Raw genomic sequence first — 22,875 nt, 5'->3', positions numbered from 1 at the left:
AGTAGGATGGTGGGGGCCAGGGGCTGGGAGACGGGGATGGGGAGTGAGTGTTTCATGGGGAGAGAGTTTCAGTTTGGGAAGATGAGGAAGTTCCGAAGATGGGTGTACATTAATCGTGCACTGAGTACAATGTGAATGTACTTAATGCCACTGAACGGCACATTTCAAAAACGGTGTAAATCTTATGTACATTTCACCAAATATTTATTGGTATAGTATTATTTACACGTATTATGTTATGTGTATTTTCCATATTTACGTATAAAGAGAGAGGAAAGGAGGGGAGAATGGTCACACAAAACCCTAAAATAATCTATAAACTTAATGTGATTCCCCTTAAAAGAATAACAAAAAGGTTTTAGAGGAAGCAAGACAAGCTCAGTCTACGGCTTATAAGGAAAAACCAGCCAAATAGCTGGGACAATTCTGAAAAGCAAGAGTGATGAGGGGAGACTGGCCCTGCCACATAATAAAACACGATGCAGCTACGGTCAGAAGTTAAAAGTGCGATGATAGCACGTGAATACACGGCAGAGCCGTGGAACGAACGAGAATGTACAGAAACAGACCCAGACCTAACTGGGATCAAAGGGGCCTCCTCAGAGGGGAGACACACATCATTCAACAAATGATGCTGGGACATCCCGAGCTTTGTGGGAAAAGATAATGCTGGAACCATACCTCACACCCTCCCGAAATAAATTCAAAATGGACCAAAGCCTTGAGTGTAAAATAAGGAAAGCAGGGAAAGAGCCAGGGGGGCCATGGCGGGGGGACTCAGAACCTGGGGGCCAGGCAGGGCCTTTCCAAAGCAAGACGTGACACATGATAAAGGAGACGACAGATTACACAAAAACACATTTCTGCAAGGCGAAAGCCTCCATAAACAGTCAAAGATAAATGGTAACCCTGGAAAACGTACTTGCAGTACATATTACGAAGCATTAATTTGTCTAATGTTGAAAAACAGCCCAGGAGAAAAATGGGCAAGAGATACAGACAGTCTATAGTAAAGGAAAACAAACAGTTCTTAAATACATGAAACGGCAATCAACCTTCACTTACAAAGAGAAAAATACAAATTAAAATTACATCAGGAAACCCTTTTCCTAACAGACTGGCAGAGACGCAGCATGTGGCTGTCAGGACAGGCAAACGGGGTCCCCCCGCTTAGGAGTGGAGCAGAGGGCAATTTTGCAAAATCCAGTAAAACCACACTTCCGTTTCCAGGAATGTCTCCTACTCACACTTGCAAAACGACGTGTGGGCGAGGTCGTTTCATTCCAGTCTGTGTGCCTGCTACCTGCCAGGAGCAGGGCCCTTGCTGGTGGTGCCGCCCCTGTGTCCTGGGGAGAAGGGGGTGGGGAGAATCAGGCAGGACGGGGACCCAGCGCAGGCTGCAACCCCTTCTGAACAAACTCCTGAATGTGTGGACTAGGCCACATAAACGAAGTTCAAAATTAAAATTTTAAGATAAAAGAAATAAGGAGGGTTCAAATAAAACAGAAAAAAAAAACCAACTTTAAAAAAGGCTCTCACTCTCCACTGCAGGGACATGTCTCCTAGTTCTCAGAGTGTGGTCCAGGAGCCCTGGGGGTCCCCAAGACCCTCTCAGGGGGCCCAGGAGGTCAGATCTACTTAACAGCAATCCTCAGACATCGTCTGCTTTCCACACTTGCCCCCTTGAGGCCCCACCGGCTATGGGGGTGATGGCGGGGGCCCAGAGAACCCAGCTGTCTTTAATTAACCAGACCCCGCCAAGGCCTGCAAAACCACCAGTGCCCCCTTCACCACTAATTTCCCCTTTTGGGGGAAAATAGTGATTTTTTTAAACACAAAAATATGCTATTTATGTTAACATGTAATGGGTTTACAGTTGGCAGTTTTCGATAAATAAATATTTGTAAATTCCTTAGTTTTAACTTCTCACACAGGAAGGAGCAATGGATACATACCACATAAACAGGCTTTCTGATGACTTCGCTAACTCACGATCAAAGGGGTTGCGAGACCAGAATCTGAGAAGCCCTGGCCGGTTCCAGTGCTGCGGGGAAGAGATGCGGGGATGGGCTCGGACACGGTGCCCTGAGGGTGCCCCCATCAGCCCCCTGCTCCCCATGACCCCAGCCCTGGCCTTGGGCAGCTGCAGCGGGGCCCCGGCAGGCGCCTGTGTCCACGGGGACAACCCCAGACCCTGGGTGAGGGGAGAGGCAGAGGGCCGGCCACGGGCGTGCGGCAGGCTGGACAGCAGGCCCGGCCTGGCACCTACACCCAGCCGCGGTCCCCAGTGTGCCGTGCGGAGCAGCCCAGGGCTCTCACGCGCACCACGCCCCGGCCTGGCCGCCTCAGTGGAGGTGGAGGGCCGTGGACGGGAGGCCCAGCCCCAGCAGAGGGCACGGCCGACGGGGGTGTGAGGGCCCGAGCCATGCTGCCCCTGGGGGAGACCCTCACAGTGACCTGACCTCCTGCCGCTAGGAGAACGGGAGGAGACTGCCAGCACTCAGGTGACACCTGTGGGAAGGGTTACAAGCCGGTGGCAGCGTTCTCGAGATCACGGGCACTGCCGGCCTTGAGAAATCAAGGCGTAAAATAGTCCATTTCCAAAACAGATCCTCTGGAAGGAATAATTTTGTGGCCAAAGGGCTCCTCTCTCCGCAGGACCCTGTGACAAATCGTTCTGTAAACAGCAAGCTGTGCTGGTGCCTTAAAGTTAAGATGAGATTTGCAATCATCCACCTTATTGGCTATTCCATGGGGAGAAAGCACCGCTGGTAGCAAGATGCACCGGGGATTCTCCTAAATCAGTCTCAAGCGGAAGTCCCCATGTGGGGAGAGCCTTCGGACACTCACTTTTCTACAAAGGTAATTAAAGCAAAGCGTGCACTTGCTTCGGGAGAACAATCGTGGCAGAATCCATCAGCCTGTGTGGCTACAATGCTTTAGGCGGCTGCTCTGTGGAAACGTTTTAGTCCCCATCTTGCAGAGAACTGAGCGAATACGTTAAGTGCAGGTTACAGCACTAGGTGACGTTAACTCTTAAAAAGAATGAATAACCCCAAGCACAACCATGAAGATAATGGCTCACGGTGTGAAAAGCCAATGGCCGTCTGCGTCCTACATAATTAATGATGCAACTACCAACGCACACAGGCACCGAAACAGCCAGCCCCAGCCCCACCTGCTGCCACAGGTCCCAACAATCCACTCCCTGTGTGCCAGGGACCCGCTCCGTCTCGGGACGTCCACACCGGACCCCACACCTCAGCTGGCCCCATCCCCACGCTGCCCGTCACAGTCCCCGGGACCCTCTTCCTGCCCAACACGCCCACCACCCCCGGGGGCCGCAGAGCACTGGGCCGCCGGCGCCCCCCGCCCCCCAGCTCACAGCAGACCCTCCCCACCGGCCTTCAGGTGAGAGCAGTCTCACCTTCCCGGGACACACCTCCCTGGGCTCAGGCCTCTGGCCCATTTACTCCACTCCAGGCCTGGAATAGCCCGCACAGTTGATAAGGACACGGGCCCACACAAAGCCTGCTCAGTCCTCACCTCCTATGCTGGCTGGGGAGAGGGAGGGGGAGGGGGGGAGAGGTGGAGGGAGGGGAGGGGAGGGGGGAGGGGAGAGGGGAGGGGGAGAGGGGGAGAGGGGAGGGGAGGGGGAGAGGGGAGGGGAGGGGGAGAGGGGAGGGGAGGGGGAGAGGGGAGGGGAGGGGAGGGGGAGAGGGGAGGGGAGGGGCAGAGGGGAGGGGAGGGGGAGAGGGGAGAGGGGAGGGGAGGGGGAGAGGGGAGGGGAGGGAAGAGGGGAGGGGAGGGAAGAGGGGAGGGGAGGAGGGGAGGGGAGGAGGGGAGGGGAGGGGGAGAGGGGAGGGGAGGGGAGAGGGGAGGGGAGAGGGGAGGGGAGAGGGGAGGGGAGAGGGGAGGGGAGGGGAGAGGGGAGGGGAGGGGAGAGGGGAGGGGAGAGGGGAGGGGAGGGGAGAGGGGAGGGGAGGAGAGAGGGGAGAGAGGAGGGCAACTCCTGTTTCTGACATCAGGTATTCCTGCCCCTCAGAGGAGCTCAGCACTGTGCTGCTCCCCCCCCATCGGACCACAGGGTCTCCCCAGCCACCCCCTCCCACCCTACAGTTGAGGGTGTGGCCTTCTGAACAGGCTCCTCCCCCAGGCTGTCCCCCTGCAGCTCAGCTAACCAGAACCCCACCATCTGGCCCCCCCCCAGCAGCCTGAATCCAGCCTCAGCAAAGCATAGCAAATCAGACCCAAACCAGCATTTCATCTTAAGAAGGGGGTGGGGGTAGGGCTTCCCTGGTGGCGCAGTGGTTAAGAATCCACCTGCCAATGCAGGGGACGCGGGTTCGAGCCCTGGTCAGGGAAGATCCCACATGCTGTGGGGCAACTAAGCCCGTGCGCCACAACTACTGAGCCTGCGCTCTAGAGCCCCCGAGCCACAACTACTGAGCCTGCGTGCCACAACTACTGAGCCCACGCACCTAGAGCCTGTGCTCCACAAGAGAAGCCACTACAATGAGAAGTCCGCGCACCGCAAAGAGTAGCTCCTGCTCACCGCAACTAGAGAAAGCCCGCACACAGCAACGAAGACCCAATGCAGCCAAAAATAAATAAATTAAATAAATAAATTAAAAAAAAAAAAAACAGAAGTAGGGGAGGGACACTTACAGGGTCTCCTGTCAGGACGCACTGCAGACAAGGTTCTATTCCTTGTCTGATTAGAATCGTCAGGCAACAAAAACCGATGAGCAAGATAAAGGACCCCCCACACCCACGTCCCTGGTCTCCACTTACCAGAGCAGAAGAGAACCAAGCATCTCGCTAGAATTTTCATCAAAGTCTGACCATAACAACACTGTCACTGCCAAACCCTTAATGAACTAAAAACCATAACTCATCAGAACATACCACGTTCCACTGCATCCGAAAAACAAGCTGTGAAAGCAGATAAAATGGATAAAAACTTACATTTCATATAAACTTGCCCCCAGAACAATAACCTGCAAATAAAGCTGTACTTGTTTTCGTCCTCATTAAAACCCTGCCAGGAACCACCTGAAACCCCGAGAGCTCACTCAGTGGGGTTCCTCCAGATGGAAGAGCCCAGCTCAGCGCGTCACCCCACTCCCACACACGGTGGAGGCTCCAGATCACTTCTCTTTGGGAAAACCCAACATCCCACAGAAACAAACCCTCACAGAGCTTTGCCTGCGCAGGTCTCCTGCCAGGATCAGCACGCCAAGAGCATCAAAGGAACCCTCTCCTGCTGGAGCCCCTCCTGGTCCGCAGCCAAGGGGCCCCAGGGTCTGGCCCTGGATTCCCAGGGGAGGGCAGGACCCTTCGAAAGCAGGCATGCAGACCTGGCGTAACCAGACAAACAGGTTGGCAACACGGAGAAGGGTGGTTTCCAGTCCCACCCCGGGGTGGTAGCTGAGCCGATGCTGCAGCATCAGGAGGCCTCAGTGACAGTGGAAAAGGCCCGGAGATGACAAAGCAATGCCACCTCTGGGGCCTAACCTCCCAATTCCAAAAGGGAACAAAATCCCATCAACTGGTTCAGCCGAGAAGTGAGGAAGAACCCGGAAGCCCCTGCCAAGCACACAGCCCCCCACGGCCCCAGAAGGCCCGGCTGCACCCCCAAAGGAGAGGGGTGAGGCTCCCTCAGTTACCACACACGTGCTGTGGCAGGTGGCCCACTACCCTGCAGGAAAGGCCGCCCTGACGTCCGTCACCCCACCACACTCACACCTGTGCAAGCTGGCAGCTCTGGCCTCATCACCGCGATATAACAGGTAAGACTCCAAGCCTGTGTCTCTTCCTGGGGAGCTGGGCCGGGCACCTGGCGGCCTCCTGGCCAGGCCAGGGAGAAGCAGCAGAGGGGAAACTGCAGCTACCCGGCCCCCCGACCTCCCCTCAGAGCGCTGGATCTGCGCACAGAGGATCCCCACCAACTCCACAAAGAGCCTTTCCCTCAAGGCCATCCACCTGGGACACCGGCTCAGCCCACAGGGCACAGGAGTGGCCGCCAGGCGGGCTCATCCTTCCCCGCTGTGAGGCCCCTAGGCTATCCGCTCCTCCCCCCCCTGCCATGAGCTCGAAAAGGGGGCACAGGATTTAATGGCTGCTGGCTGTGGACAAGTGGCCACTCACCACTCACCCCCGTCGGGCAGGGCGGCGCCTGCCTGGGCAGTGCGGGCTGGGGGTTCTCTGTGCACAGGGGCAGGGGACCCCCGATGGCACAGGGGACAGTCAGCCAGAAGAGCTGCTCCCCTGGCGACTGCCTGGGTGACTCTGGCTGGGGGTGGACACAGGGAGGGGGCGGGGTGCGGAGGCGGGAAGAGGGGCCTCCATGGCCGTGCCAGCGGCTGAGCCTCCTGACGGGAGCTGCTTTTCCTCTCAGGTTCCCCACTCTGGGACCCCAGCGCCTCCACCAGACCCGGATCGTCCCGGGCATCACCACCTCCCTTCCCAGAAAGGCAGGCAGCACCGACCGGCCCCGCCACAAGACGAGCATCCGTGGTGGGAAACCCTTCACTAAAGGCAGATCCACAGCCCAGGACACTGGAGTCAGAAGAGACACCCCCCCCACAAAGCAACCACATGAAAGCCCTGTCCCAGTGGCCGGTCCCCCAGATCACCGCTCACGCTGTCCTGGAACCCTCTCTGCCCCGTCCCGCACCTTCCCTGACACTTGCAAACTCACCCTCTGCACCTGCCGCCTCAGTCCCCAGGTGCGGGCAACACACCTGCGTACGCATCTCTGGGCTGAAGGGCACGTCCCTCTGCGCTTGCTTTGCGGGCCCCACCGGGCGGGGGCGAGGACGCGCTTCCCTGGAAGCTTTGCCTCTTGACGGCCCCCCAGGTCCCCGTGACACCCCAACGCGGCCAGGTGTGCAGGGCCCCCAACCTTCCCCTCCTCTCCCAGGACCAGGGTAGCCCCAGCCTCTACCACCAGCCCTGACCTCCTCCCCGGGCCATTTCTACACCTGAAACCTCTGGAAACACCTGCCCTCCCTGGGCTGATCCCCAGAGGTTCCTCACCACCCCCAGGGAGGCTCTACCTCCGAGAGGCCAGGAGCCTTCCCACTCACCCCCCCCACTCTCCTCTGGCTGCTTCTGGCCTCTCCCCTACACCCCACACGTGCCTGAACACACCTGGTCCCTCGTGCGCTTCCGTACCTGCTCTGGCCTACAATGTTCTTTATCATCATCCCACCTGCTCTGCCCAGACCATGTCCACCAGTCCTTCAAGATTCAATCAGAAGGACAGGGGCCGGGAGCAGGACCCTCCAGGGACCAGTCAGACCCCAGGGATGAAGCAGCGGTACTGAGGCAGCGGGGTGTCGGCCCGAGGAAGGCACATGAGGAAACGAGGGAGCTGGAGCTGGTGATCACGGGCACGGAGGCTAGGGGTGCACAGCTGAGATCTCGGGCTCAGTGATGGGGGTGATCAGCAAGGCCACAGCTTGTGCTTCGGTGGTGAACTCGAGGGTGCCTGTTACATTAAAAATAACTAAACAGGACTTCCCTGGTGGCACAGTGGTTAAGAATCCGCCTGCCAACGCAGGGGACACGGGTTCGGGCCCTGGTCTGGGAAGATCCCACATGCCGCAGAGCGACTAAGTCCGTGAGCCACAACTACTGAGCCTGTGCCCTAGAGCCGGTGAGCCACCAACTACTGAGCCCACGTGCCACAACTACTGAAGCCCGCGTGTCCCAACTACTGAAGCTCACGTGCCTAGAGCCCGTGCTCCACAAGAGAAGCCACTGCAATGAGAAGCCCGCGCACCACAACAAAGAGTAGCCCCTGCTCGCCACAACTAGAGAAAGCCCGCGTGCAGCAACAAAGACTCAAAGCAGCCAAAAATAAATAAACTTTAAAAAAATAAATAAATAACTAAACAGACAAGAGGCTCCTGCATGACCAGTGAAGGCTGCACACCATGACCCAAGGACTATGGCTTCTCCAATTCGATGCACCTGAGGTCCAAAAATATGAAAAAAAAAAGAAGATTCAGCCTGTACGTCTCCCCTTAAAAGTCTGCTCCAAGCCCACATATGCTGCTCTGGAAACTCGGCCACGTAGGGCGGCACCAGCCCCACACCTGCCTCCCCGCCCAGGGATGTTCCTCTAAGGGACACTGCCGGCATCCAGCAACCTGCCCTCCGCAGGCGGCGGCCAAGCAGCTAAGAAGCCCCAAGAACATGTGCTAAATGGACAAGAGCCACAAATCCCTCTCCTGCGCCATCTGAAGCCTCGCGTGAAGAGCGCACACAACCGGGCGCACCTGCGGTGAAGCTTCTGGCTGAACCTGAGGTTGAGGGGAGAAGGAGCCGGCAGGTGGAAGTCCAGTCACGGCTCCTCCGCCTCAAGTCAGAATTCACGGGGACGTTTTCAACATTTGTTCCAAAACATTGACCTTCTGCTCTTGGTGAAGAGAGAGGGTCTGCAAATCAGTCAACAAGGTTTCCAGGTTTCTTCGGCACAAACAGTATCTTCAAGCATTTGAGAACAGTGAAGATAAAATCAATTCCTTTATGTTTTTTGTTCCAATGATTTCTTTTTTAAAAACCTACATGGAGAGGGTTCTAATTTAGGTTATGTTGGTGCACAAAAAAATTCCCAGAGTAGGGTTTATATCTTCTAATTATACAGAATTTAGGACAAAATATTCATGCAAGTGATTCTGAAATACTTTATAAATAGGTCAAAATAGGCTCTCTTTATTGCCAAGAGTTTTAAACTCAGCCCAGCAGGGCCAGCCTCTATATGCAGAACCAGCGACAGGCAGGAGGCCAGCAGCACCCTCCGTGGTGCTGGCCACATCCTGGGAGAGCGGGTCGGGCCGGCTGAGAACCTGCCTGACACTAGTTTGTAGAAGCCAGTGGACGGGCTGGTCCCCGTAAACATAAGTGGGGGAATGCAAAGACTCTCCGGATGGAAACCTGCTTTGAACTCGAGTCTCCTGCTGGTGTAGGACGACACAGCTCCTCCCTGGTCTGATCCGATCCAATCCAAGCGAAGGGTGAAAACGTTCAGGAGAGAAGCCGAGCCCAGCCCGTCCCCAGCTGTGAGTGACCGTCCCCAGCTGTGAGTGACCGCCCCAGCTGTGAGTGACGGTCCCCAGCTGTGAGTGACGGTCCCCAGCTGTGAGTGACCGTCCCCAGCTGTGAGTGACCGCCCCAGCTGTGAGTGACCGTCCCCAGCTGTGAGTGACGGTCCCCAGCTGTGAGTGACGGTCCCCAGCTGTGAGTGACCGCCCCCAGCTGTGAGTGACCGTCCCCAGCTGTGAGTGACCGCCCCAGCTGTGAGTGACCGTCCCCAGCTGTGAGTGACCGTCCCCAGCTGTGAGTGACCGAGTCAGTGTGAGGCTGGGGCTCAGCATCCTCACTACGGCTCAGTGCAAACAACTCACTTCACTAATTTTAATCACACAATTAAGTGGTCAATTATCAAAGATACACACTTGCGAAACTTAAAAGGAGACGGATGGTCAACTCAAGTCGGCGGGGTGGGGGGGGGGGGGTGGGAGGAGTGGCGCTGGGCCTCGGGGGACAGCCATCAGCAGGCTCCCCTCAAACACGCCCCGGTGCCTTAGGCCAAGCGCTGGGCACATGGGCACGAGTGAGCTGGTCCTGTCGGCCCTCACGGAGCCCACAGTTACACTGCCCGGTCGATGCCAACAGACCCTCCCCATCCCTCCATGGCCATGGCTAACTGCAGGTTGCAGGGGCGGGCAGGGGGAGGGAACTCGGGACTCGTGGGGGACCTAACCAGGGACGTCAGCCTGGGCCCTGCTTAGCTTTGCTAAACGTGGAGTCAAACCACCGTCCCTTTGCTGATGCAGCGGCAGTTAAGTCCTGAATCGGAGAACGCAAGAGGAAGAGGGATTTCATGGCCACGTTGGCCCTGGATGAGGGAGGACATGCCAGGGAAGCAGTCACCTGCCCGGGCCCGTCAGCTGCAGGCACCCGGCTCCCATTCCCGGCCCCTGCCTTCTCCAGCCGCTTTTCTAAACTGGAAGCCTTGCGGGACTTCCCCGGTGGTCCAGTGGTTAGGACTCTGCGCTTCCACTGCAGGGGGCGCGGGTTCGATCCCTGGTCGGGGAACTAAGATCCCATGTGCCACGTGCAGTGCAGCCAAAAAGTAAAAAAATATAAATAAATAAATAAACCCGAAGCCTCGCCATCATCCTCAGCTGTCCTCGCACAGAGGCTGCGGACCTCTCCCACCCCTATGCCCCGAGTCCAGGCCTCTCCCCAACAGCTGGCCCGCGCTTGTTTCTCCCTCCCCTCCCCCACCAAGCTGCCTCAGCCAGGCCAGTCCTAAGCAACAGCAGATGCCCACCGACCGGCATCCGCAGCGGCAACCCCAGGCCCGGGTCACATACACAGTGACAACGATGTCCCAGCCCCCCAGGGTCACCTCCCCTGGGGGTTAAGGAGTCCCCCACCCCCCCTCCCCCCAGCGCCTTCTCAGCTCTCCGGAGGTGTCCTGCAGCTCCTGGAGAGACACACATGGCAGACAGAAAGGCACGGGACAGGCCTCCCAGGACAGGGCGGGGGATGGTCCCCGTGCCCCGAGAGCTGCGTGGGCCAGACTCCCCGCTCAGTCCCGCCTGCCTTGGGAAGGAACCAAGGGCCCGAGGCCTGTGCAGGCCACCAAGGGTGGTGGAGACACCTCAAGGCCCTGCTGAATGCCAGCGGCTCAGCTACCCAGGCCACAGTACGTGGGTGACGGTGGCCTTTAGAATCACCCAGCCTCGCTGGCCCAGGCCTGCCCTCAAGGAGCTCAGGGTCTAGTGCGGGAGACCCATCCCCACACATTACATGCCAGGCGGCGGGGCTGGGTAAGGGGCTCAGGGAGGTCTGGCATGTGCAACCGTAGAACCCGGGTGTTGAGGGAACAGCCTCCCTGAGGGGTGCAGGAGGTGGTGAGGCCCTCAGGCACACACATGGAGGGGGTGGGCCACCCAGAGCCTGAGCAGTGGGCCTGGCGCAAAGGGTTAAGGGGCCACGTGCGGCCCACAGGTGTGTATCAGGGAGGACAGCTTTGACCTCTGAAAACACTTAAATAAACCCGAGGAGAGGGCAGGCGGGCCATGGACAAGGGCGTGGGCCCTGCGGGCAGCGAGCTGCCAGCCACTTACTTACTGGGTCCCCCCGCCCGACTCCCACTTACTCATCTGCAAAGTGGGGACCAGGTGGCCCTTTCCGGGGTGGCAGCCACCCACGTACATCCCCTGGCACCCAGAAGTGTCCAGATACCAGCAACCGGGCTCATCCTCTCCCCGGGGCATCCTCAGACAGCCCTCCCTTGTCCCCCAACCAGCCCAGTCCCGCCACACTGTCCCTGTGGGCCACGTGAGGCAGGGTCCCCGACATCCAGGGTTTACCTCCCTTCCCCATCCCGGGAGCATCTCAAGATGGCCAATTCTCCAAACGCAGAGGCGGCCACATCAGGTGGGAGGCCGTTCCAGAGCTTAGACAGTGGCTGGCGAGAGGCCAGGTCTCTCCTTTTCCTGCTTCCAGCCCGCCCGCACACAGCAGCACAAACCCCAGCCTGCAGAGAACCTGTCCGGCCGGCCTCTCACCAACGCAAGCGGGACCTCAACCTCCCTTCCTGATACTGCCAGCACGCCTTCCCTCACCTGTGGTCACGAGGATTCCCAGACCTGCTCGCTCCCCCACTCCCTCCTTCCGCCCTCCCCACCTGCCAGCAGATGAGGGTCGCGGGGGCACATGTCCTGGGGCCCGCCCACCCTGGGAGTCACAATCCTAGATGTCCAGCTGAGAATGTGATAGCCCATTGCCTTGCCTTGCCCCCCAGACCGGCGCTGGCCCCCTTCCCCCAGGCCCTCCCAGGAGGGACACAGGCTGCCAGGGCGGGAGCAGCGGGGACACGGTGGCTCCTCCAGCCCTGCCTTCCCGCCTGTCTATGGGCCAGCAGCTCCGCCCGCCCCCCCACCCTCGTGCCCACGGCCTTCTGCCTGCTGACTCACATTTCACTTCCTCTCCCCCAAATGTGCTCAGCGGCAAAGAAGTCACACATCTGCAGCCTCCACCGTCGGGCAGGCTGGGCGCTAAGGAGCAGGATGACCGCCAGTGAACCGCACTCCTTTAAACTCTACTTCCCAGTCCAGCATCCTTGGGTCCCAGTGGCCACCCCTCCCCTCCAGACCCATCCCCCACGCCGTCCTCCACTCTTAGGGGCTGACGTATCCACACATCCCCCGGCTTTCTTAAGCAGTGGCTGTGGAACAAAACACTGCTTTTCCTCCTGATCCAGGATGGGCTCAGCACGCTTGCGATGGGCTCGCCCAACAGGACAGGGCCGGGTAGGGCCTGGGGGCACGCCACCGCTGACCGCCCTCCGAAGGCAGCACCGGCCACAGGTCCTCAGGGAGGCCTCCTGTCCAGCCCACCTGTCTCGTTCCTGACCTTCCTCTCTGGATGGACTAGGGAAAGGGCTGCAGACGCCAGCCCCTGGACACCTAACCTGGATGCTGAAGCCAGCACAGGACCCCAAGGACATGCCCGGGGGGTCTGGGAGGAGCGCACAGCCAGGCCAGCAGGTGGCCTCCAGCAGGGCAGGTGAGCCTCACTCCCAGGCAGGCCCGCCCACCGAGCCCCAAGCCAGCCCCACCCCCCCGCTTCCTTAGGGCTCCCCTCACAGGACCAGTGGAGACGGGGTACCACCTCGGTGAGGCCCCAGCCCCACAGCAGGGAATCGAGGGCTTTCAGGATGCTGAGCCGAAAGCCTGAGCTGGGGGCAGGACAGACAGCCATGCGTCCCATGGCTCCCCCAGCGTGGCCCGGAGCCCAGACCTGCCCCAGCAGAGGTGTGGCCACCGCCAGCTGGGCCTCCAGGAGTCTTGGACAGGAGATGACCTTTGATAAACTGAGCCCACGCCAGCCCCAGCTGGTCCCAGGGAGGGCGGCATGGCGACCCACACGTGTAGACAGTACCGTGTGAGCAGCACCTCCCCACGAGTGTAGACGGCACAGTGTACACGGCACCTCCTCACACGCACAGAGGCGGTGCAGTCAGCGCGGCAGCTCCCGCTGCTGCTCCGTCACCTGTGGGCCACTCAAAGCGACAGCCATCGTGGGTGCCACCCTCAGAAACCCGGAACCTGGCCCACAACACATGGCACACAGGAACCCAGGCGCCGGACCAGCTGCTGAGGCCCAGCCGGTGTCCCGTCCACTGACCCCCCCCCCCTAATTTTATCTCAAAAGGGCAGAAGCACAAGGGACAACCGCGGTTCCAGGCGTCTTCCGAGCCCGCCCAGGTGGCCGCCCCTTTCCTCTGAAGCACAAACCCAGCAAAGCCCCGCCCGCGGCTGCTCTCAGGTCTCCTCGGCCCTGGGTCCAGGGTGCCCGCCCCCTGCCCACCAACTCGGCCCTAAAACAGTGGGCACCTTGCCTCTCACCATCCCACCTGCTCAGAAGCCTCCAGCTGAAGCCCTCGCCGCCTCCAGACCCCACACACGTGCGGACGGAAACGGGAGCCGGCATAGGTCCCCGAGTGAACCAGAGCAGAACTCGCCCAGTTCTCTCCTTTCCAGAAAGGAACCCGGCCTCAGTGCTCCACCCCTGCTCCACAGAACCGTGGTCGGAGGCTGCCCCTCCCCGCTGCAGCGCGAGTTCCCAGGTTGGGGGAACTCACAGGCCAGGATCTGAATCAAAGATGCACCTGAGCTCCAAACGGTCCCGCCGGCAGCCTTCCTCCTCGTGCAGCCGAGGCCGGGCCTCCAGGGTGTGTTCAAAGCCAGCCCCGCTTTCAGATTTCAAAGGGATGCCACGTCTGTGCCCATCCCCACAGGCCTGGGGTGACCAGGCACAGCGAGGAGCCCCCCAGTTCTCTTTTTCTCTCCTTGCAGGTCACAGACCTTCTCGGGGAGGCGGTGGCCCCCCCAGCCTCTGCAGGGCCCGGGCAGAGAACACCTATCAGCGCCCGTTCCAACAGCACAGCAAGAACCCAGGGGAGTAAGAAGGAGCCACACATGCACACAGCACTCTGGCCCGTGAAGCCACTTCCCAGGGGGCGGGGATAACAGTCTGATACTGCTCTGCAGCTACACTGGAACTGAACGATCACGTAAACGATGGCAAATGGGGGGAGCCCAGTTTCCCACGGCTGGAATGGAAACTGGTCAACGAGAGAAGCAGGATCCACACGGTAATGACTACAGATTATACCACTAGGATGAACTCACATCTCACTTAATACACTACTTAATGTATCAACACAGATGGTTACACACAGAAGTACTTACAGACGTGTGCATATCCACAGTGTGCATTTCTGCTCTGCCAGCAGAGAGGGCCCAGAGCAATGAGACCCCAGTAGCCACGAGCACACCCAGCGCCCAGATCTTGGTTTCTAAAACCATACTCCGGTAAGAGCAACCAGGCTCCTGGGAGAACTGGCTGATTCTAGGGCTTGGGAGCACCCATAGTGCCAGGAAGTGAGGATGTGTCCACATCGCCCCACATGATGGGAGCACGTCAACTGAACTCAGGAACCACCTGAACGAGCTCCCAGCGGCCAAGGCTGGAACAATCTGACCAACAAAATAAGTAAAGTGGGACTGCACTGTTAACTCAGAGTATAAAATAAGGAGACATGAATCCACACTGACGTAAAACATGACTGAATAAATTGATAAATGGGGGAGAAGAGACAAGTCTCCCATTCAGAAGATTCCAAATCGTTTATAGGCACTCCACCCTCAAACCCCTTACGTGTGGGCTGCACATCCTGACTTCCTTCCAAGGAGGACAGCATGGGCAGACGGAAAAGAGTAAGTTTACATCAGCCAGACGACCTAGGCCAACATCACAGCGATCAGTGCCCTGATGGGATGGGGTGAGGGCTCTTCACCTCTGTGATCTTCCTCCCAAAATCCACGACCCCAGTCTAACCCGGAGAAAAACATCCAAATTCCAGCAGGGTGTTTCCAACTGTCCAAATTCCAGTGGAGAGGGATCTACAATGTCCTTAATATTCCTCAAGACTATCAAGTCATCAAAAATAAGAAAAGTCTGAGAAACTGTCCCAGCCCAGAGGAGCCGAAGGAGACTAAATGTAGTATGGTGTCCTGGGGTAGAAAAAGGACATGAGGTGAAAACTAAGAAAATCTGAATGAACTACAGACTTCAATTAATAACTGTCGATATTGGCCCATTAATTAATTATAACAACGTTCCACACTAAAGTAAAATGGTAATAATAAGAGAAACCGTGGGGAGGGACAGATATATGGGAATTGTGTTTTCTTTGTAATGTTTCTGTAAGTCTAAAACTGTCCTAAAAAGTACAGTCTATTATTAGGAAAAAAAAAAAGGAAAATAAAACCAAAAACCCAGCCTGCCACCCAGTGTGGGGCGTGGTGGGGCGTGGTGGGCAGGTAGGGCAGAGGTAGGGCGGGCAGGGCTCAGCTCACGTCCAGGATACCCAGAGCCAGACCCGGGCCTGCCCTTGAGGTGATCCAGAGGACACAGACAGTACAGTTTCAAAGTCAAGTGATCACACAGTAACAGAAGGATAATCAAGGAAGAGAAATAGTGGGGCAGCCAGTAAGAGAGCCCCATGGGACTTAATGCCTCACAAACACGCCATCCCCCCATCTGCAACCATTCACCCCCCGACACTGTCTCCAACGAGGCCAGCCAGGAATCAGATGAAAAGCGGGGCCCCTGCTCTCCAGGAGCTCAGAAGGCAGGCGGGTAAACAGAGGATCACACAGGATGACAGGCACAAGGGCCCTAACCCTGGGGGCATGGGAAGGCTAGGAGGGCTTCCTGGAGGAGGTGACTTGAGTGCAGCTCACATAAATGGTAAGTGTGCCAAAGGCCACTGAAAATGAGTCACATGAAAAAAAAAAAAAAAAAAAAAGAAAATGAGTCACATGAAATGGCTCATGGTGCCAGCACAGAGTTCTCAGACAGCCATAGCGACAGAAGGGGCCGCTATGAACTCTGACCCCGGGTGCCTGGTGATGCAAGGCGAGCTCACCAAGACTGGTGAGAAAGGTGGTCCAGGGTCACCTCGTGCTGGGGAAGAGGGGCCACACTTCAGAAGAGGCACCAAGCACAACTCTGTCACTACACGCTGCCACACGGTTGAAAATGCATCCCGCTAAGTGAAGGAAAGCAGAGCCAAACGTCCACAGAGCATACGATTCCTCTGATATGAAATGTCCAGGGCAGGCAAATCCATGGAGACAGAAAGCAGATTAGCGGTTGCCAGGGGCTAGAGGGAAAGAGAATGAGTGATTGCTAAAGGGGGTGATGAAAATGTTCTAAAATTAGATTGTGGTGATGGCTGCACAATTTTGTGGATATGCTAAAAGTCGGTGAATGGCACTTTCCATGGCTGGATTGCATGGTATGTGAACTGTACCTCGATAAAGACGTTTAAAAAACAAACGCACACCTCTCTCACTGCCCAGGCCTGCCCCCGCCTTTGGGGAGCCTGGCCCCTCCCCTCCTCCAGCTTAGCTCAGCTACAGGTGGGCTCCCCCCAGCCAGGCCCCCAGGACCCAAAGCTGCTGGTCCCTGGAGGCCAGGCTGCAGAGTGGCCCCCGGGGGCAGAGCAGGGAGCGCCTCCATCATCCCTGCTCTGGGCTGCTCAGGACCAGGACAAGAGGGAGAGAGCCCCTGCCTCCACGGAGGACAACTACTGTGGGGGGCAGGGGGGCAAGTGAGGGGGGACTTCTATAAACGGGGTGCTGGGGGAGGCCTCCCCAGCAAGGGGGATGGAGCCGAGATGTGCCTGACACAGAGGTCTGCCATCCCTGGTACAGGTGTGCCCCGTACCGCACTCCATGCTGGCGGGCTGGGGAGGGCCTCCTGTGCCATGTACCCCCTGCCCACAGGGAAGGGCGAGAGGCAGCAGCCCTCTGCACCGATGCTGGGCACCTGACCACAAGAGGGCTGAGCGGTTTCCCTGGGGGTCCCCGGGCCACTGCAGCCCTCCACGGCGCCAGCACACCTAGTTCTCCCAGCACAGCTGAGCTGGGTTTGGCGGCGCAGGGGGGGCTCTGGAGAGGTCCACCCATCACCCCCCCGCCCGATTCCCGAGGGACAGAGCAGTGGGGGCTTTCTGAGCGCCCTCACTTCACAGAGGGAGCGGTGCCCGGTGTCAGGTGTCTCTCTCCCCAGGTGTGGTCTGAGCTTCCGGGAGAGCCAGAGCCCTCACCCCGACAACAGCCAGGGCCACTCCACCCAACACCAGCCAGTGCTGGGGCGCACTGGCCCCCTTCACCACGACTCTTCTCCTGGGGGGGAAGCTGCAATGGTTGGGCCTCCCCACCCAGGGCCTTCCTGGGGGAGGCAGTGCAGACGCGACCAGCTCGGAGGCCTCTGGCTTCTATATTCCACACCAAGACCCTTGTTTCCCGGTGACCAAACGGAGGCCCAGAGGGGTTAAGCGTCCTGCCCAAGAACACACAGCAACAGACAAAGAGTCTTCTCCACTTAATCCCCCCTGCATACAGTACCCAGCTTAGGAACAGATACCCAGCTCTGCCACTCACCAGCCTGTGGCCTCTGGGAAGTTACTTAACCTCTCTGTGCCGACGGAGCTAATAATAGCACCGACCTCCAGCTGTTATGAAAATCAATCATCTAAAGTGCGTGGCATGCCATCAGGCCCAGGGTAAGAGACACTCTTGCTATGAGCACACGTTTGATGGCAAAGAGACTTCTCATCATGACTGTAAATTTACTTCTGTTTCTTATACAAACCCCCAGAAATTCAACTGATTATCAGGGAGGCAGTGAGGTTAAGAGCACAGCCTTTGTTGCCAAACAACCCGAGTTCCGATCCCAGCTCTGCTACTTAACTAACTGGGGACTGAGGCCAGCCGCCTGCCTCTCTGGGCCTGTTTCTGCCTCTGCAGGACGCATGAAAGTGGAGGTTGTGAGGACCATGAGAGGCAATGCGTGAAAGACACTTAGCACCACGCCTGACACTATACTGAGTGATTTCTACTACTGTTAATTTTTTTTCGTTTGGACAGGCCAGTACTTCCTGTCTGCCGGTGTAACCACAGGGGGCCTTAATCACATGGCTTAAACATAATCACAACCCTGGTTATAACTCAAATGCCAAATGATCTTAATAACCTTTAGATGGCGACCGTCATTAGTGGTGAATTACAGTGCAAAGTCTCTGCCCGACTCCTCCGTACAAGGCACATGCAGACTCCAAAGTCTCAAAGAACACAGTTTTCTCTAATTAGGGAAACCCTCACTTTCTTGCTCCATCTCAATCAGTAAGAGAAGTCAGACGACCTGCCTTTAGGTTCTCAAGTTAACCAACTGCCTTCCTCCGTCAGCGGCCAGCTCCGCGCAGGTGGCCGGGCTGCCGCACACGCAGGGCTGCTGTGCCTCAACCTCCATCCGCAAAACGCGCATCACCATCGAGGACCCACTCCATCCGCAAAACGCGCATCACCATCGAGGACCCACTCCATCCGCAAAACGCGCATCACCATCGAGGACCCACTCCATCCGCAAAACGCGCATCACCATCGAGGACCCACTCCATCCGCAAAACGCTCATCACCATCGAGGACCCACTCCATCCGCAAAACGCTCATCACCATCGAGGACCCACTCCATCCGCAAAACGCGCATCACCATCGAGGACCCACTCCATCCGCAAAACGCGCATCACCATCGAGGACCCACTCCATCCGCAAAACGCTCATCACCATCGAGGGCCCACTCCATCCGCAAAACGCTCATCACCATCGAGGACCCAGGCCTCGTCCTCGTCCACCAGCCAGCGACTGAACTCAGCCCCTTTACAAAGGGTGTCTTCTAGATTCTGCCCAGGATAGAGACCCAACGAGAGCCCCCATTGCCATAGCACCCAAAAGCCAAGGAAAAATCAGACCTAAACCCCTTGCAGTGCCTAAGGGCCCCCCAGCCGGCTTTCAAGTCCCAAGCAAAGGCGTTCTGAGTGCCACCTGAGTGGTCACACTCGCACGTCCGGGCTGGTAAACAAACAGAAGCTGCTCCCCTGGCAAGAGCATCTGTATTCCTATTACTCACTCTCACGGCCCACGTCTCATTACCCCCAATTCATTTTTCACTTCTTTAAGGGGAGGGATGCTCTGCTACATACCCCAAGGCTGTCAGCAGCCTCCGTAGGGAGCAGGGGTACTCGGCTTTTGACAAAGATGGCCTCCCTTCCTGCTGGCGACAGGAACAGCAGCCTCCAAGCAGGCCACACAGCCACCACCAGTGTCTTCCGTCCCAGCTGGCACACGCCCTCCACTGACCGGAGCTCCTGAGACGCTCAGCAAGTCCCCAGCACGGCCACTAGGCAGGAGCCCCCCATCCTGACTCACACAGGGGGCCAAACGCCACAGGCCCACAAGAAGGGAAACCAGCCTAGGTCCCCGAGAGGGAGTGGCCCCCAGAAATGGGGACCTGGCTGGAGCCACGCCGCTCCACAATGGGAAGCCCACTCCCACACAAAGCTCAGATACGACCGGCTTCAGGAGGGAAACTCCCAAACCGCGAAGCATTGGGAGCTGGAAGGGGTCCCCTGGGGCCCATGAGATGCCAGGGTACCAGTGGTACAACCACTAACATGGGTCACACCATGGAAACATCAGGGGAGCCCTTCGCTTCTCCGATTACATTGATTCCACGGAGATGCAGACTGGGCCTGGCACTGGTATCTCTGTCACATCTGTAACATCGCTCAGATACTCTGTTACAAACAGAAAATGCGCTTCAGGCTCGCAATCTCCCCTGGCAACTGCACTCTCACTAGAATCTAATAACACTTTGTTTTCACTGGGCCTGAACCACTATTCTATTCTATTGTACAGCAAAAGTGGTGATTCAGGAAAAACGGGCCTGATTCTCCTCGTTTCTAGCCAGTGAAGGTGAGGCCCGGGGAAGGCAGGGGAAGCAGAGGTCACTCGGAGCTGGCGACCATCGGGTTCCTGACACCCACTCTGGCTGGACAGATACGAGGAGCGCCTCACAGCCTGGCGGCTTGGAGAGACCACCAGGTTCTCCCTGCATGAAGGGCCCCCGCCCAGGGCCCCCGCCCACCCAACTCAGTGGAAGACACAGACTAAAGCGGCCAGGGCCAAGCAAACCACACTTTGAGACCTTCCTGTACAGTTTCCAGGAAATGCCTTTCCCGAGTGCAGGCAGGCAGACAGCAAAGGGACAGGCCCTGCCCGTCCCCAGGCCGCACCTCTGGGACAGCCACACCCCATGAGCCAAGGCAGCCCACAGGAAAGAAGGGCGGAGAGGGGGTGGCGCCGTCTAGAGGCTCCAGGGAACCTTCCCTCCTGGTCCCCAGGACCAAGTTGGCATCCCCGCCAACAGGAGTCCAGCACTGTCCAGCCTGCAGGTTCAAGACCCCTGCCCGTGGTCACAATGCTGCAGAAGGATCAACATCACAGCCAAGACAGAGGGAAGGACAGGCAGGCCAGGTCCCTTACCTGGGCCAGGCGGGGAGTTTTCAGAGGGGTTTGCAACAGGAAGGAGGGGCAGGTTTAATGAGGTCCCTGATCCGAGGGGTCGCAGCTCACATTGTGGGATGTGGTTCCATCCCAGCAGGGGACAAGGGCAACAACTGGAACACACTCACACAGGTAGACCGTGTGTCCCCAAAAGGGCCTGGGACACGTGGGGCAGAGTCAGGGAATCAACAGCCGCCAGGGGGCGAAGGGCACCGCTGGCCTCTCCAGGGTGTTCTGCTCTCTGCCCTGGGTGTGTCCAGTCAGGGAGGGGGGTGGAGGGGGGGGGTCTGTATCACATCATCTAATCCTCTTGTCACCCCCCCCCCGTTTACTGGTGGGGAAACTGAGGCATGAGACGGCTCAAGGCCTTCCTGCCCAAGGTCACCGAGCAGATGTGTGACGGAGGCAAGACTCCAAATCCCTCTCTTAACTATTGCACAGCCTTGCCCGTGCCAGGCCCAGGCCTGAAACTACCCCTAAGGCTGCGCTGCGATGAGCGCTGGGGCTCAGACGCCTCCATTTTTGTGGGGGGGGAGATGCTCAGAACTCTGTCTTTTCTCCCCAGCCTGCACTAGGAAGGCAAGAAGGGAACCCCATCCTGCAGAAGGTGTCGCCCAAACTGAATCCTCCCCGCCTCCGGAAATGCAGGGCTGGCAACAGCGCCAGGGAGGACTCAGCTTCCAGGGGTACCCCCTCAGGTCCATGGCCCTGGCGGGGGCCGCTGCTCCTACTGCCAGAGCCTCCCTGCCCAGACAGGTGCAGCAGCCCGCCCGCCTCCGACTCTCCTCCCTCCGCCGGTGGTAGGCCAGGCCTGGACGGGGGTGCAGGGCCTGCTCTGGGCAGGCGGGGGCCCCGGGCTGGGAGCTGCTGCACTACACCTCTCCTCCATGCCTGCACGCGGAGCTGGGCCCCAGCAGAGCCCCACCAGCTAAAAGTCCCAAACAAAGGGAAAGGGGACAGGGCGAACGGAGGGGTGCGGGGAAGAGGACGAGCGCCCACAACTTTTTGGCGGGGTCGTCTCTGGGGTCGCAGCGGCCGGGGTCTCCCTCCTCCTCTCCTGTGTCCCCAAGGAGTGAGTCGCGAAGACATTTGCCGCGCCCGCCCGTGCCCCAGCCTGGCCGCGGTAACCCCCGCCCTGCCCACCACCACCACCCCATCTCAGGCCCCGCGCCCACGGGACGTCCTCCTCTCCCTGGCCAGCCCGGCACAACGCGGGCCAGGAGACGCCGTGGCCGCGGTGCGCCCAGGCCAACGCGGGACCCGGGGGCGTGTATGCGGGGCGCGCCCGCGCGGGGCCCTGCTAGGAGAGCCGCTGGCTGCGGGCGCGGGGAGAGCGTGGCCGAGCGCGCCGGGTCGCGGCCCGGCCGGCCCCCGTGGGGAGCCTGTCCGTGTGTCCGGCGAGGTCCGTGTGGGCGTCCGCGCGCGCGCCGCTTACCCTGCGCGGAGATCGGGACCACCTCTCATCCACCCGCCGCCTCGGCGTCCCCTTCGCCAGCCGCCCAGCCGCGCTGCACCTGCCGCCCGCCCGGGAGCCGAGCGGCGCCGGGGAGCCCGGAGGAGGCGGCCCCGCGGGTCCCGGCCACGAGCGCGGAGGCGGCAGCGGCGGCGGCGGCGGCGGCGGCGCCAGGTCGCGCGCTCGCGTCCCGCTGCGCGGAGTCTGCGCGCCCCCGGCCCGGCCTGCGCAGCCGCCGCCCCGCCCCGCGCGCGCTCCGCCCCGCCCAACGCCCCGCCCACACGCCCCGCGCCGCCACCCCCAACGCCACGCCCCACGGCCTGAGCTGGCAAGCCCCGCGCCGCCCCGCCGAGCCTTAAAGGAGTCGCGCCCCTCCTTGTGCCGCCTCGGGGCAGCCGGCCCACCCGGGCGGGGCCCCCCGCCGGGGCTCGCCTGCCCTGGCGGATTCGCACGCGAGAGCGAGCTGGGTCACGCGGGACCACCTTTGTTTGGGTGGCCCACGTGCGCCCCCGCCACCTACACCCACGCGCACGCGCGGCGTCTCCTCCGCGCGGCCGTCCGCTGGTTGCGCCTACGGCCGCGCGGTCCGGCGCGTCTATAGGACGGACGCCACGGGCCTAGCCACGCCCAGGCACGCATGCTGCCGTCACTTTATCCGCGGTCAGCTGGCCAGGCACCCCACGGGGGCCGCAGTTGGACCGCCTGAGGTTCAGAGCTGGGTGAAAGGCTGCTACCGGTGGCGACCACATCCCATAGGGAACCGCCTTTCCAGTGAAGCCACTCTTCGGCCCACCCAGGGGGAGGGTACCTGGAGCCTGCAGGGGGAGGGCAGGTGGGGTTGCACACACTCCCTCTAGACTCGAATGTGTAGCGGGGGCTGACCCTCCCCCACGCCCAGGGGTGCTCCCTGTCCTC

General features: G+C 59.3%; 1 protein-coding gene across 3 annotated transcripts in view; it reads right to left on the bottom strand.

Moving 5' to 3' along the window:
* Positions 1-22,078, bottom strand: part of GRAMD4 (GRAM domain containing 4) — a 77,555-nt gene extending 55,477 nt beyond the window's left edge. For all 3 annotated transcript variants that reach the window (XM_059937187.1, XM_059937188.1, XM_059937190.1), the window contains exon 1: positions 21,943-22,078. In XM_059937187.1, the coding sequence (XP_059793170.1) occupies positions 21,943-21,971 (29 nt within the window). In that variant the 5' untranslated portion in view covers positions 21,972-22,078. The remainder of the gene's footprint in view (positions 1-21,942) is intronic.
* Positions 22,079-22,875: the final 797 nt, after the last annotated feature.

This window comes from Balaenoptera ricei, chromosome 10 (genome assembly GCF_028023285.1).
Source record: "Balaenoptera ricei isolate mBalRic1 chromosome 10, mBalRic1.hap2, whole genome shotgun sequence".
Classification (NCBI taxonomy): Eukaryota; Metazoa; Chordata; class Mammalia; order Artiodactyla; family Balaenopteridae; genus Balaenoptera; species Balaenoptera ricei.
The sequence above is the reverse complement of the archived record's forward strand: the minus strand, read 5'-3'. Positions and strand labels throughout refer to the sequence as shown.